The sequence below is a fragment of the Xyrauchen texanus genome, chromosome 6 (genome assembly GCF_025860055.1).
Source record: "Xyrauchen texanus isolate HMW12.3.18 chromosome 6, RBS_HiC_50CHRs, whole genome shotgun sequence".
Lineage (NCBI taxonomy): Eukaryota > Metazoa > Chordata > Actinopteri > Cypriniformes > Catostomidae > Xyrauchen > Xyrauchen texanus.
Window position 1 is genome coordinate 26887494 of NC_068281.1, and position 15632 is coordinate 26903125.

The 15632-nt window shown below is 37.8% G+C and overlaps 1 protein-coding gene across 2 annotated transcripts; it reads right to left on the reverse strand.

Annotated features, from left to right (window-relative positions):
- Positions 1-643: 643 nt before the first annotated feature.
- fitm1l (fat storage inducing transmembrane protein 1, like) lies at positions 644-3964 on the reverse strand. 2 transcript variants are annotated; one of them, XM_052128777.1, is made up of 3 exons: positions 3744-3964; positions 3141-3394; positions 644-1702 (listed from the first exon to the last, which is right to left on the reverse strand). In XM_052128777.1, the coding sequence occupies exons 2-3, from the start codon at positions 3317-3319 to the stop codon at positions 1003-1005; spliced, it is 879 nt and encodes a 292-aa protein (XP_051984737.1). In that variant the 5' UTR covers positions 3320-3394; positions 3744-3964; the 3' UTR covers positions 644-1002. The 2 variants fall into 2 exon arrangements, with proteins under 2 accessions (XP_051984737.1, XP_051984736.1); XM_052128776.1 differs by having other exon boundaries at positions 3141-3418.
- Between the last annotated feature and the right edge of the window lie 11668 nt (positions 3965-15632).

Below are 15632 nucleotides of genomic sequence, written 5' to 3' on the forward strand. Positions count from 1 at the left end.
TGTAGCTCAGCTCTTATGTGTGGCATGCAAAGATATACTGCAATAGTGAAGGGGAGTTCACAGCTCTAACCAATAAGTGTATACATTACCTCATACACATATCACAAATAACAACTCCATATATGACAAAGACTCCTTCTAGTCCTTGCGAGCCTTCGGACCTTTTGCCATACACATAAATACTATGTATACACAGACAGAGTGAGGAGGGGGCTCTTACAACTCCATGCTAATATGAAACAGATGTTTGATAATGTATACAGAATGGAATGCGCCAACGCAGCCTTTCTTTCTTGGACAGAGCTGAGATAGAAATAACATTTCTTACACATGACATTACACATGGTCGGATTATTAAGCACATGTTGTGCCTTTTGTGCGCATAGCTGCGTCCGAATATACATACTTCCCTACTATAAATCATGTCGATGGATTTGGGTGTCAGAATCCTCAGTATTTATTAAAGAGTAGGCGAGAAGTACCCGGATGACCTAGTATTTTCGGTGAGATTCTGATGTTTGCATCAACTGGACACTTAATTATCACGTAATACCTTGGGAGCTGAGGAGACGTCATATTTAAAATGCTGTATTTAACAAAAAAAAAAAAAAACGGAAAAGAACTACGAGTTGGTGAGATTCTGAACTGTAAGTACCAATTCTACCAATAAAGGTGTTCCTTGTGGTCAAGTTGGGCTTGTTTAATAAAACCAGAGTAGATTACTTTCTCAGATATTCATCATGTTTTTGAGTCCCACCGAGAAGTGTGTCCATCATCAAATGCAGTACATCCTCTGACAGTACACAATTTCGGTACAAGGGTACGACTGTTATTGAAGACCATGCTTTTTGATACACAAAATTAGATACTCAATTGATTAAGTATACATTCTATTGGACTTTTTGTTGTTGTTGCCAGATATTAATTGTGTACTGCAGCACTACATTAAGTCCAAATTTTGTTCAGTTTAAAATAATTTCACAATGAGTTCAACAGCCTTCTCTAGTTGATCACTTTAGCATTAGTTTCACCATGTGTTTCAGATGTCTCATCCTGTTTGCTCTGTGTAGACAGAAGTCCCACTCCTGGCCTCCCAGGGCAGTACCAACAAGGTCCAAGTCGGTACCAGCCCTGGTACAAAGCTCTCCAGCTCAAACAACCAAGAGCACCTCCCAGAAGCTGGGTAAGAAACTGTGGGAAGTAAGCCAGCAGGCAGAGTAGCAGGAACACCCAGAGACTCAACAGCAGGACACAGAACAGGAAGAGGATGCGCAGCGGGGCTCCAGAGGGTCCACCGAGGTTCAGGTAGGGCCCAAACACAGCAGTCTCCTCAGCTAGAAGCAGGCAGCACAAACACAGCAGGAGGGCATCTTCAGACACTTCATAGCCATGCCACAACATACCAGAGCGGACACATGCCTCCTTTGTTTCACCTTCCCTTAATAGCAATAAAGGATGGCCATCTCCATTAGTCCCTGAAGCCAGCTCAAGAGTGGGGCTAAGGGGTTCGTAACAGCTCCCAGTGGCATTCTCCAACAGGCAGAGCAGTTTGCGGAAAACCAGCCACAGACCACCTGCCACAGCTAGCCGAGAAAGGTGTCGTATTGAAAGTGTGAGTGAGCGACGTACTGAGAAAGAGAGGACGAAGACAAAAGAGCCAGTAAAGATACAGGTCCAACCCCAGCCTGAGCGCAGGAAAACCCTAAAAAATAAATGAAAAATAGCATATAATAGAACTTAGTTATGGTCAGTGTTGGGTTACTCAAAGTAATCTATTAATAATTACTTCCCTAAATTGAGTCAGAGTATGACTACTCATTACATCATATAAAAAGTAAATACATTGCTAATTACTTTTACATTACGTTCTGCTTCTTTACCACTCAAATTCAAAATAATAGATTTTTCCTCGTTCATTGCCACACGGAAGTCGCACTCAATGAGTAGCTCGGGTTTATGTTATTAAAAGTAATTAAATTAAAGACACAGTAACTAATCGGATTAAAAGAATTTAAAATGTAATGTGTTAAACTACTTTTTGACTTAAGTGTATTTTATTATAATTAATATAAAGTAATTATATTACAGTAATAAATTACTAAGTAATCAAATAACACCCAACACTGGTCAGGGTAGAAGCCATTTTGAAATTCACACAGTTGAAAAATAATCTGTAGAATGGCACGCCCTATGTAAAGTTCCTTGATCACATATATGAGGTGTTAGTGAGGCCAGCAGGGGGTGCTCACCCTGGTCTGTGTGGGTCCAATGCCCCAGTAAAGTGACAGGGACAGTATAATGTAAAAAGGCATCCTCTGTCGGATGAGACGTTAAACCGTAGTCCTGACTCTCTGTGGTCATTAAAAATCCCAGGGCACTTCTCGTAAAAAAACAGTAGGGTTTTTTTTTTTTTTTTTAATCATGGCCTCCTAATAATCCCCATTCATTAATTGGTTGTATCTCTCTACTCTCTCCTCCCCACCAACAGCTGGTGTGTGGTGAGTGTACTGGCACTATTGCTGCCGTTGCATCATCCAGGTGGATGCTGCCTACTGGTGGTGGCTGAGGAGAGTCCCCTGTTCACAATGTAAAGCGTTTGAATGTAAAACGCAATTTAAATGTAATGTTCATTCATTCATTTATTCATACATTTTTTTCAATGTTTCGTAAGCTGAACAATCAACACTAATTTAAACAACACCCACGGTACAGCCTACAGAAATTACTGTACTTCTATCCCTCACAACTTTGTTTTAATTCCTGCCAAAAAAGAATTATGAGGCTACTTTATTGTATGTTCTATTGTATATATTCTGTTAATTCTGTTAATACAGTTTTCTCTTATTCTCGAGAAACTTTAGGTACCAAAGTAATGTTGACTAATTCATAGAAGAACATCCCTTTCTCAAGCTGTGACAAAGCACATGTTAAGCTTAAATGGGCTCTCAGTAATTTATATGTTTATGTCATTTTGGACTTAAATGACACCTAGGCCCATGGATGCAGCATCATTCAAACCAATAGTTTTCAGTTACTGATGACATTGTGAACTTCACAGTCAGCCATAATGAATTTAATCTATAAGTGAATATGTATTTTAGTTGTTCAGTTCTACAGTTGTGCATTATTGTACAGCTTACCTGTAAAGAAAGTGACTCCTCTTTGCAAAGACACTATATTGGGAAACCCATAGACTCAGGAGGGGCCCAAACAAAAGCATTGCTGACAGCAACAAATGAAAATGGCGTCGAAATGAAGCATTGCCAAGTAGTCCAGCTGCCAGGTCAGTAATGACCACGAGGAAAGCATTAAGAAACATTTGTATTGTGACCTTAACCAGACTAGACAATCTCTACTCAAGATTGGTAATCGTGAGAGTCCAAATGTCAGTGTCCTGCAAAAAATTTCAGAAGGGAACCTGTGAAAAATGCAATATGTCAGTGTTAAAACAAATACTGATGTTGATGTCAAAAAATTAAACAAGTGCACAATTAATTATTGCATTTACAATCAAAAAGCGTATCAAATGATAATTAAAATGGTGTGTAAATGGCTTTTCCAATTGACAATCATGTGGTTGGTTGCATAGCTTTTCAGCTCAGTCCCACTACATAGGATAACTTTTCAGGCTGTATGTATTTTGAACTTAGGCTTTTTTAGTTTTGTTTTGCATTTAATCCAAGTATAAATATTGCATATGCAACTACAGTAGTTTCGTCTTCTTATATTATGTGTCCTCTAACCTTCAGGAGATTTCCACGCCCAATCTCTCTTCTGATCTGTATCTTATGCGGAATCTGGGAGCACTCCCCCTTTATGTGCTCGCAGCCAACAACTTCTGTTTACTCCATGCATCCAACAGAAAGAAAATCCTGTTAATTCCTTATTTCCATGTTCTTTGTGTGTGTGGGTCTCTTTCAATTCTGTTGCAGCATAACTGCTCTTACAGTGGTTCTATTGCGCCTTTCACATGGCCCACTCACTCCCCACCCCCTCAGAACAGAAAAAGAAGTGTTGTCGCCTTCTGTATGTTCATTCTGGCTGGTGTCATGTTGCAATTAGAAAGTTCTATGTAAGAAAATTTAGTTTTTTTGTAATTGTAATAGTGGTGATGGACCAAACATGAACGTTGATGCACTTTTAAAAATTGTAAAAGGCCTTCATGCATATTTTCTTTTAACATTAAATAATCAACATGGATGTGATTAACTTCAAAACACCTTCTTAATAATGTCACATTGTAGTGCTAAAATATCTCTCTTAAGTGGATGAACAACATACAATGTCAATGGTTCGCTGCTGTTTATAAGCCACCTAAATGCTCTGTACAGTTACTGGGGTTCTTTTTCAATTCAGCCATATTTAGAAATAACCTTTGTAATGCAATTGCCTTCCTCTCTGCTGCTTTCTCCGTTCTTAGATTCAGCTGTTGGTGCTGCCTGTCTCTGTCAATCAATGAGTCCCACTATGGCCTCCAATGTTTATACCAACTGCATTATCTATCCTTTCTCTAAAAAACAACTACTCCTTCTACTCCCTCTCCCTGATGTCTTTAAAAAGCACTCTATTAAGATACATTTTGTGTCTTTGGCATGTGTTTTTATGAGCATGTACTGTGTACACACTCTGGGAGATCTGAATTTTCCTTTAAATAATGTTCTTTAAAATTTAAACAACAAGATATTTAATAACATAAAAATACACATTATCACAATAATCACAAAAATAAGGAATCTCACATGTATCATTTAGTACTTTTTAGTTCACCCTTGCTTGAATTGGAATTGTGCATAAAAAGACAAGATAGGATGCATGAAGCTTTGTCGCATCTAATTATTTAAAGTGTATATACTATCACGCTGTAATAATCTGCATAATGTCCACTACACAAATATCACAAGGTTGTTTTGTGTGTGTGTGTGTGTGTGTGTGTGTGTGTGTGTGTGTGTGTGTGTGTGTGTTTAAAAGAAAGTCACAAAATGCCACAAGGAAATGTCCCCTCTTTAAAAATGCAAAATAAATAATAAAATAAAACTAGATAAAAAAGTTTGTCAAGACAAACTTTGATGTTGGTTTGAGAATGCCTAGCGTGAAAGTTTGAAGTAGCTATAAAAGCTTGAAGTAGTTACCAAGGTGATACTCAAAAGGCTCCTTGTTTCTCAGAGTCCAATGAATGAAACCAGAAGTCTATACGTTGTTCTGGTGCAGAAATATGTGATTTTTATTCTTGGTTGCTAGGGTAACCTCATCTGGTTACTAGGCAGTTACCAAGGTGCTACTCAAAAGGCGTCTTGCTACCCTGAGTCCTATGAATGAAACCAGAAGTCTATATGTTGTTCTGGTGCAGAAATATGTGATTTTTTTACTTGGTTGCTAGGGTAACCCCATCTGGTTGCTAGGCAGTTACCATGGTGCTAATCAAAAGGCTTCTTTCTACCCTGAGTCCAATGTTACTTGGTTGCTAGGGTGAGCTCACTTGATTGCTAGGCAGTTTCCAGAGTGATACTAACAATGCTGCTTGCTGGCCTGAGTCATACGTTCCAACAATGAAGTCTCTATGATGTTATGATCCAGAAATATCCATCAAAGCTAATTTTAATGGAAGTCAATGGGTTTTGGTTGCTAGGGTGCTCTAAATGGTTGCTAGGGTGTGGCTAAGTATGGTCCAGCATGATATTTAAAGGCTTCTTGCTGGTCTGAGTCAAATAAGCCAAAGTTGAAGTCTCTACGATATTGTGGTGCAGAGATATGTGTTTTGCTATACGGTTGCTAGGGTAAGTCCATTTAGTTGCTAGGCAGTTACCACAGTGCAACTCAAAATGCTTCTTGCTACCCTGAGTATGTGACAGAATGTATGAGTGGTGGAGTGATAGGAAGTAGATTGAATCTTCTAAAGGAGTTATTACAGGAAAAAGTTTTCATACCTCGAATGGAAGTCAAAGAGACATGAGGTCTTTTCGGAAGTCTGATATCGGAATACTGTAATTCCGATCAGTTAGAAAAGATAAAGCACACTATTTGGGATTATCTGAAGGTCTGTGCTGAGTTTGGTGCATGTAGCTTAAAAGCTCTTGGAGGAGTTAAAGTTTGAAATTTTAGTCTGGGAAGAATAAGTTTATATAGAATATCCGCATGTTGGCTTTCTCAAGCTAACATAATAAATACATTTTGAAATCTTTGACATGATCAAGTTTCTATAATAATGTAAGTTGACGCTATCTGTAGGACGGACTAAAAAATATTAATAATAATGGCTTCACTCTTTCTGTATAATTTTAAATGTTCAAGTCATTAAAAGGACAAACCATAAACATAATTTTTTGTATACTATCTGAAGACCTGAGACACAAAAAAACAGTGTTCTCAGAGCTTGTGGTTAACAGGTTTTTAATTCCAGCTTGTGCTCACTGAACACATCCTGCCACCCAAAGTGTGACTATTTAAAGGCTTTTTAAAATCCAAAATAGCTCACTTCAACCACTGAACTGCGCATTCATCCTATCTTGTCCAATGCCGCCTCCTGGTTCTTGAGTTGTGGTTTCATTGGATTCTTCCAAAATATGGAGAGATTTTTTGGATTGACAATTTCTTACAATTTTGTGCATAGTAATCGGTCAACAGTGTCATATTTTACCACATTTAAGTCCATTCAGTAGAATCACACTTTTTTCCTCAAAATCATCACTGAAAATTTGAAAAAGTATGCATATTTTATGTGCATCAATCCATGACCTGTGAAATTAGTTGAGTAGCCTATTAATATTAATAAATAATCAAATGCATCAAATTTAACTTCATTATTCCTCAATTTAACTGCATGTTGTCCTTTAGACTGTACCAGAATATATGGTTTAACATGATTTAAATCAATAAACCTTAACTCCGACCTTAATTTCATTGTGAAAATGGAATTAAACATTTTAAATCCAGAATTTTATTCAGAGTATTTAAAGGCAGGTTTGTTGGAAATTGGAGATTGTATTTATAGACAGACAAATCATAATTTATGGTGGGAACATGTTTTGGACATTTTAAAAGATGTCACATTTCAAGCAGGCACTTGGGAATGACTGGAGTCACTGTGTCATTCTCAGAATGCCTGCATGAGCAGAATGCCTGCACTATCTCAGCTGCTCTGTGCTCTTTAAATAGCCACACAACAATAGGCCTACCTCCTATAGCTACACAATAAACAACCCCATCAATCAGTACAATACAAAAAAAGGTCAGTCACATAAAAAAATGACTCCATTTCATTTTATTTCCTTTGTCTTTTATATCATATCCTTATATAGCACATGTACTATATATATATATATATATATATATATATATATATATATATATATATATATACACACACACACACACACACACACAGTGCATCCGGAAAGTATTCACAGCGCTTCACTTTTTCCACATTTTGTTATGTTTCAGCCTTATTCCAAAATTGATTAAATTCATTATTTTCCTCAAAATTCTACAAACAATAACCCATAATGACAAAGTGAAAGAAGTTTGTTTGAAATCTTTGCAAATTTATTAAAAATAAAAAACGAAAAAAACTCACATGTACATACTTTTTCACAGCCTTTGCCATGACACTCAAAATTGAGCTCAGGTGCATCCTGTTTCCACTGATCATCGTTGAGATGTTTCTACAAGTTGATTGGAGTCCACCTGTGGTAAATTCAGTTGATTGGACATGATTTGGAAAGGCAGACACCTGTCTATAGAAGGTCCCACAGTTAACAGTGCATGTCAGAGAACAAACCAAGCCATGAAGTCCAAGGACAGGATGTAGAGACAGGATTGTATCGAGGCACAGATCTGGGGAAGGGTACTGTAATGATTACCGTGTCTTGTCTCACCGTTGCCCTTTGTTTGTCATTTTTGTCACTTTTCTAACTCCTTAGTTTTTCACTTTTGTCACCCTTGTACTTCCATAGTTTTCTTGACAGCCTTCGTGTGCTCTGTTCATTGTTTTCACCTGCCCTCGTTAGTTGTCTTTGGTTTTAGTTTATCACCCTGTTATCTTGTTTGAGTTCTGTTTGTTCATTGGTTCCCGTCTTCCTATGTCCATGTATTTAAACCCTGTCTGTTTGTTCAGTCTCTGTCGGTCGTTGTTTGTGAATGGATGTGTTTGTTAGCTCCCTGTTTCCAGCCCGAGTTCCCTGTGACTACTCTCTCGTTCGTGGTTCCTGTTCCCCTTGTTGATGTCCCCGTGTCCTTCCAAGGTTCTGTCTCTGTTTTCCCATTGTGGAACTTTCTTTTGTTCCCGTGTTTTGTTTATTTATTGTTTCAATAAAGCCGCGTTTGGATCCTACCTTCTGTCTGCCTTCTCCTGATTTCCCACATCATGACAGGTACAGAAAAATGTCTGCAGCATTGAAGGTCCCAATGAGCACAGTGGCCTCCATCATCCATAAATGGAAGAAGTTTGGAACCACCAGAACTCTACCTAGAGCTGGCCACCCAGCCAAACTGAGTGATCGGCGGAGAAGGGCCTTAGTCAGGGAGGTGACCAAGATGGTCACTCTGACAGAGCTCTAGCGTTTCTCTGTGGAGAGAGGAGAACCTTCCAGAAGAACAAACATCTCTGCAGCACTCCACCAATCAGGCCTGTATGGTAGAGCGGCCAGACAGAAGCCACTCCTCAGTAAAAGGCATATGACAGCCCACCTGGAGTTTGCCAAAAGGCACCTGAAGGACTCTCAGACCATGAGAAACAAAATTCTCTGGTCAAATGAAACACAGATTGAACTCTTTGGCCTGAATGGCAAGCGTCATGTCTGGAGGAAACCAGGCACCGCTCATCACATGGCCAATACCATCCCTACAGTGAAGCATGGTGGTGGCAGCATCATGTGGGGATGTTTTTCAGCGGCAGGAACTGGGAGACTAGTCAGGATTGAGGGAAAGATGAATGTAGCAATGTACAGAGACATCCTTGATGAAAACCTTCTCCAGAGCACTCTGGACTTCAGACTGGTGCGAAGGTTCATCTTCCAACAGCACAATGACCCTAAGCACACAGCCAAGATAACAAAGGAGTGGCTACGGGACAACTCTGTGAATGTCCTTGAGTGGCCCAGCCAGAGCCCAGACTTGAACCTGATTGAACATCTTTGGAGAGATCTGAAAATGGCTTTTCACACACAGCAGTCTCTATAATTACTCTGAATGGTGCCAAAAACAACAACAAAAATATTCAGTGAGGAGTAGTTCTTTGGATGGAAAAGCTTTGTTTATGAGCGTGGTCAACAGTGAATGGCCAGACAAGTTAGAACTGACAAAGTCTACAGTAACTCAGATAACCGCTCTGTAATCAACTCTGTTTCAATTGTAATGAAAAGAATAGATGTAGGTTGGTGCTGTTTTGGTGGCACAACCTACAAATCTAATTTTAATGGTAAATGTTTTTGACTATAAAAACTCAGTATAGTACAGTAAGACAAAATACACATGTTAAAAATACATTCTCTGAAAAACCTAAATATCTTATGCATTATTGTTTCTAAATCAAAATAAATCAAATTGATCTTGTTTTAAGGATTTTTTGATATTTTTACAGGAAAACAATAAAAACAATTATGATTTAGACTAAGAGTATGAATTTTGCCCTTATATCAAACATCTTACTAGAAAAAATGAAATTATGATCTAATGTGAATTTTGTTTTATAAATACATATATGATCGTGCCTGGTAACATGTGCATGTAAAATGGCTAGAAATAGCATTTTAACTTAGTATAAAGCTGACAGTTTACACAAGGTTTATTTCTATTTCTTCTGTCTACTCGTATGAATGTAACACATCATAAGAAAATGTTTCACTCCTGTTCTAATGCCCTTTGGATCACATTATTTATATGTATAAAGGTTTTCCATCAGAAAGGACTAAATATTATTATTATTATTATTATATTATTATAAATGTAAAATGACAATAAAATGCAACGTAACCTCTTCAGTAATCAAAATACTTTTTGATTGTAACTGTATTCTAATTACCAATGATTTAAATTGTAACTGTAGTTGAATACAGTTACTTGTATTTTGTATTTTAAATACGTAATCCCATTACATATATTCCATTACTCCCCAACCCTGTATAAGACAGAAACAAAGAAAGAATGAGAACCTTTTACATGCGCGTGTTCCACGAGACTTGCCACCTCCGTACAAACAACGTGTCAGACATGTGCATAGACGGCTTTTCTGTTATCTGTTCTTAAAAATATCATAAAGTGTGTTTCTTCAAACACATGTCTGTGTATCTACGGGCAAATTATTTGTAATATTAATTTGATAATAATTATAGCCTTGTAATAATAATAATAATTGAATACATTAATGGAAAAACGAGGCAAATATCGTCTTGATATCAAAGGCATCAGCTGTTGGCGATCACACTGACCATCGTCAATCCCCGAGATCATCGTCTGTCGACACAACCCTAATGTGCATTTCTCTTTATAAATTAGCTAAATGTTCTCCTTGCTGGTTTTTCCAACACATTCAGAATCATTACACTTTTGCTGGTGTCGCTGTGGCTTGCTTCATGCCTGCGCTTGTAAAAAGATTTTATAGGCTCATTATTAAGGTTTAGTATTTCTCTGTAATGTAGAACAGTGTTAGTGATGTTACATATAACATTCTTTCTGAGCCCTGTAACTCAAAACACTTTCTGATGCCCACCCAAAAATATCTATTTAAGTAATTCAATTAATATCATAAACATATATATATATATATACACACACACACACACACACACACACACACACACACACACAAAACAGTTACTGTAGTTCCGGTCCTCGAGTCTGATTGGATGATTGATGTTCTATGAGTACTGATGTCTCAGTGTGTATCACACCGCTTGTGTTTGGGGTGTAAGAGCAGTGCATATATGCTAAGAGCTATATGTGTCTCTTTACATTTGTTTTTGTGACTACAGATTTTAGCCAGAATGTGGTGGCAAAAGACCTTTTTTGTGTGTAATATAAGCCAGTTAGGTGATGTGAAATGAGTCCATATCAGTCGGTGTTTTCATTAATCAGCAGTGCACTACGTGATCGCTCAGATTACGACTACACTACTGTGGACGTGGGGGCGTGGTCGAAAGCCATCTGGGGTGAGAGAAAGCAGTAAGGACATCCACCTGAGATTATTTGTGACTAATTACTGTCTCTATTTTCACAGTGAGAGTCGGGGGAGATAAAAAAATAAATAAATGGACAGTTCACAGAGAGAGGAGACAGACAGGCAGACCAGAGTCTTCATGTCTGTTCCCTGAGGGAGAGTCTAGTGTTGTGTGAAGCTGAAAAGGAGACTGTTTATTGAGTGATGCTGAAACGCCATCTTATGTTTTGAGTGAAGCTGTACAGCGATTGCTGGTTATTTGTGAATAAATCTTACTTGTGTGAATTGTGGAAACGTATTCCCGCTTCCTCCTTTATCTGCCCAACCTGAGGTTGTATACCTGAGGAAAATAGTCTGTGCACATATTTTTTATGACCGTACTCAGCTTTTCCTAATTTTTAAAATGTTATAAGCAGTATCACACTTGCAATCATTCTATATGGCCCTAAATCAGCACTGTTGTGATTACCTATGGCCGAATCACAGCAGTGCTGATGTGGTGCCATTTTGCACTCTTGCTCATGTGATATTGCTTAATTACACCATGAAAAAATGCTTGTTGAATGCTTGATTCTGATTGGTTGACAGATAGCTCTAAATTGTGCAATTATTTTTCCAAGTAAACACATGGCTATGAAGTAGTTCCAGGTCTAGACCACATAATGGTTCCATTTCACTTCGCCAAATTATTTCTGTTATTTCACAGAGCCCTGCAGGCTACCACATCAAAATAACCAATTAAAACAAAGACATTGGTTAAGTACATTAGATAAGAATGACAAACAATGTCTAAAACATTTATTTCAGTTACGATTGAAAAGAATCCTTGGGCTCCCTCTCTCTCGTCTCACACAATACCGTTCATGCTACCACAGCAAAATAACCATATAAACAAAGACACTGGGTAAATAAAATTGGTTAAGAATGTCAAACAATAATATCCTACATTTATTTCAATTTCGTTGAAAAGTGCACTCGCGCTACTCATATCGCACGTGCACACACACACACACACACACACACACACACACACACACACACACACACACACACACACACACACACACACACACACACACACTACCTTGTTTCTCCAATGCCGAAAAGCAGCGCATCATCCGTTGCTAGATCTAAAGTGATGTTTTCGAACTAGCAATAAAGGCTTGAGCTGTATTAAAGCTAGATACACTTGATCAATACAACAGTTTCTATATTATCTGAAATATCTGTGGGAAACACCCTCGCCCCTCACACACGTGAACACATATGCATTTCTAGTGAGCGAAAAACAGAGCTGTCATGTCGCCGCACACATGCATGTCAGTAGGGTTGAAAACAGTTGTTAAAGGTTTACATCGGAGAAGCTATATACAAAAATGGTGACACTCGCTGCTGCTGAGAAGTGCTTTAACTTACATCTTGGTGATTTTGAAGTGATGTTACTTCTGATGAGAGCTGCAACAAAAATAATAATCCCTGATGCAATCTCTCTCAGTTTATGAGTTTCTCTCAATCCCTTAAAAACAACCTCACAAACATAGTACCTTGTTACTCCAATAAGTGCTCCAGTAAAGCAGCGCAAGCCTTGCTATACTCTGTTGCTAGTTCTAAAGTGATGTTTTAAAACTTGCAACGTTTTATATAAATGATATATACATTTTTTACAATTTACACAAAGTAAACATTATAAATAGATTTTATCTGTATAGATACTAATGTCTCTGCAAATATATTTGATTAAGATATATATTTAATTTATAGCATCATAACTGTAATAAGTCTACATTGATTTTTTGTTTTTTTTTCTCATTTTTACGTTAATTCTTCACTCTTGTTCTTAAGTCTTAAACCTCAGTGCTTAAGTCATTAACTGGATGACTTGAGTCCACTTTGCTTCAGAAATAAAAGTTCTTATGATACCCAGATGAAATGAGCACTGTCTGTCTCTTTACTGAACAGTGCAGACATCCCTGGGATTTACCACTAATCCTCTGCTAAAGCTTTAATTGACATCCAGGGCAGCTGCGTGGCTTGGTGTGCTCTGTCCTGTTGCTGGGCTGGAAAAACGGCTAAGTCTGACCAGTGCAGACATGCACTGATGTGTCATTCACAGCATCATACAATCAGTCACATAGCACTTATGGGCATTGTTTCAAATACTAAAACATTCAAGAGGAGACCAAGAAAAAATGAACAGATGAGCTTTTTTTAAAATGGCATATTCACATTTCAAAGCTATTGACCTCAAATACCACTTTTCATTAGAACACTGGTTGTGGTTCTATATTAAGAGCTCAATATACAAAGTGCAAATCAGGGACATTTACACTATTCAAGTGCTGTTTTTTGCACTCTTAGACATCCTTTTCATTAGACAGGGGGTTGGCATATTTATGACAACCTTTTATCCTGTCACTTTTTGTTTGGAAATAAACACTAGGTCTCTTTGACAATAGCTAATCGCCACCAGAAGTTTGTTACCAAATGCTGTCAAAAACCTCTCAGCAACTTCCTTTGTCTCACCTGTCTCTTGTTGAAATGAGAGTAATGGGGAAGCTTGCATATTCTAATACCTTTTAAGAAAAGATAATTAATCAGTCGGATAGAATTTTAAATATTTTAAGAGGAATATTGAAACACAGCCTGCTTAAAAGTCTGTTCCAATTAACAAACACCATTAGTGAAATCACATTGTCCAAAATAAATCCCATGCACAGACAATGGCTCCAACCCACAGGTCATTGATATGAGATTACCTGTAATAGTCACCGACACTACTTCTGCTCTGCAGTGATAGGAACATGACAAGGTGTTGAAATGTCTCTCTGGTGAACACACAGAGTTGGCTGGGAGTCTACTACATTAGAGACGTCTCTTGATAACCTCACCTAACAAGAACAATCAGCACGCCTGTCCACCATATCACTGGACACCACACACTATGGGCTCTGACAGATCTTTTCTATTTCAAACTTACATCGATGCAAGCCAAAGCAATGAGCAACTTTGGCTTGACAAACTGTAGTGTTTATAGACTTCAAAAATGTCAAATAAGAGAAATCTTACACAAATACAGTAGATACTGTACCTACATTTGTGATTTGAGTTGAACCAGAATGGCTAATTATTTAATGGTAATTAAAACGCAGCCATCATGCTCACATTCATGTCATTCCAAATCCATTATGGTTGGCTTTCTTCCATGGAACACAAAAATAAATATTTAGCAGAAAGAAAAATGTCAGGAATCAGTAGGCAGGACCCAAAGTAAGAAATCAAAAGGTTAACAGGTGAAACAAATGAACTGATAATGAGCAGATTAGGAGGTGGGGTATGATGCAAGCCTGTGAGACCCTTAAACAGGGTCTACAATTGCCAATGCTTGACAGTAGCTGAGTTTCCATCCAAATATTTTTATGCAATTTTGGGATATTGCGTAAAAAAATGCTAGATGGAAACAAACGGCAAGATGAAAATAAAGTTTCCAAAATACGCATAAAAAATATAAGCTCACTTGAGGAGGACAATTGTTTTATTCGATAAGAAGATAGGCACATAAACTATGATGGAAGCACATTTACTGAATATATTGATGCGAATCAAAAAAGTAATGTGATAATTCGCTCAAAAAATATCAATAATATCTTTGCATAGCTTCTCAATTGTTGCACTGGTTATTCTGAAATACTGAAGCCAGAGTCTGTTATCAAAATGATTGGCTACTATTACCTCCCAGAACTGTCTGCACGCTTTCACTCCCAGACGTAAGGCATCTGCCACTGAACTCTAGCAAACATGAAGTTTGTCAGAGTGTTTTATGAAGTAATTTACATATAATAAAAGAGCCAGATTGGCTTCAACTTCCATTTCAGTTATATTTTGAACTTTTCAAAAGGACATGAGGGTAGGTAAATAATGACAGAATTTCATTTTCGGGTGAGCTATTACTTTAATGTGCTTTACATGCTTAACATTCAATTATAGGAGAGTGTTCATTTGAAGGCATAGATTGGCCACATGGCATTTCTATTATTTACAGCGCACTTGTCTTTTCTTGTGTAGTATCATATGACTTTAAGTAGTGTGGCATATTAAGGTTAATGAGCACATTAATCCTGTTTCAGCTGCTTTAGACTGTAGCTAAAACCATTTGATGTGTGATGCTGTAAATGTGAATTTGTGTTCTCTTGAGTACAGCAGTCAAAGTTGATGATCTTTCCTGTAAAGCAGCAGGGTGGGTCACAAGATGAGAGGGATGGAAACTAAAGGGCATGGCTTGATATAACCATAGTATCAGCTTGGTGCATGCTGCCCATAGTCTGATATTCAGGAAAGGCTAGACTCCAATGCTTTTGAAACGTGGCGTCCTGGACCACAATAAACTTTACAGATAAGCGAGAGGCTGAGATAAAATAAAAGAGTAGATTAATAAGTGAGTGTTAAAGGCCTAAGAATCAGAGATGGAGAATATGTAGTCCTGTGA

Coding starts and splice junctions, on each gene's coding strand:
- fitm1l (XM_052128777.1), bottom strand. CDS start 3,319: ATGTTTCTTAATGCTTTCCTCGTGGTCATTACTGACCTGGCAGCTGGA. Junction 1,703..3,140: donor AGGAGTCACTTTCTTTACAG/GTAAGCTGTACA, acceptor TTTATTTTTTAG/GGTTTTCCTGCGCTCAGGCT.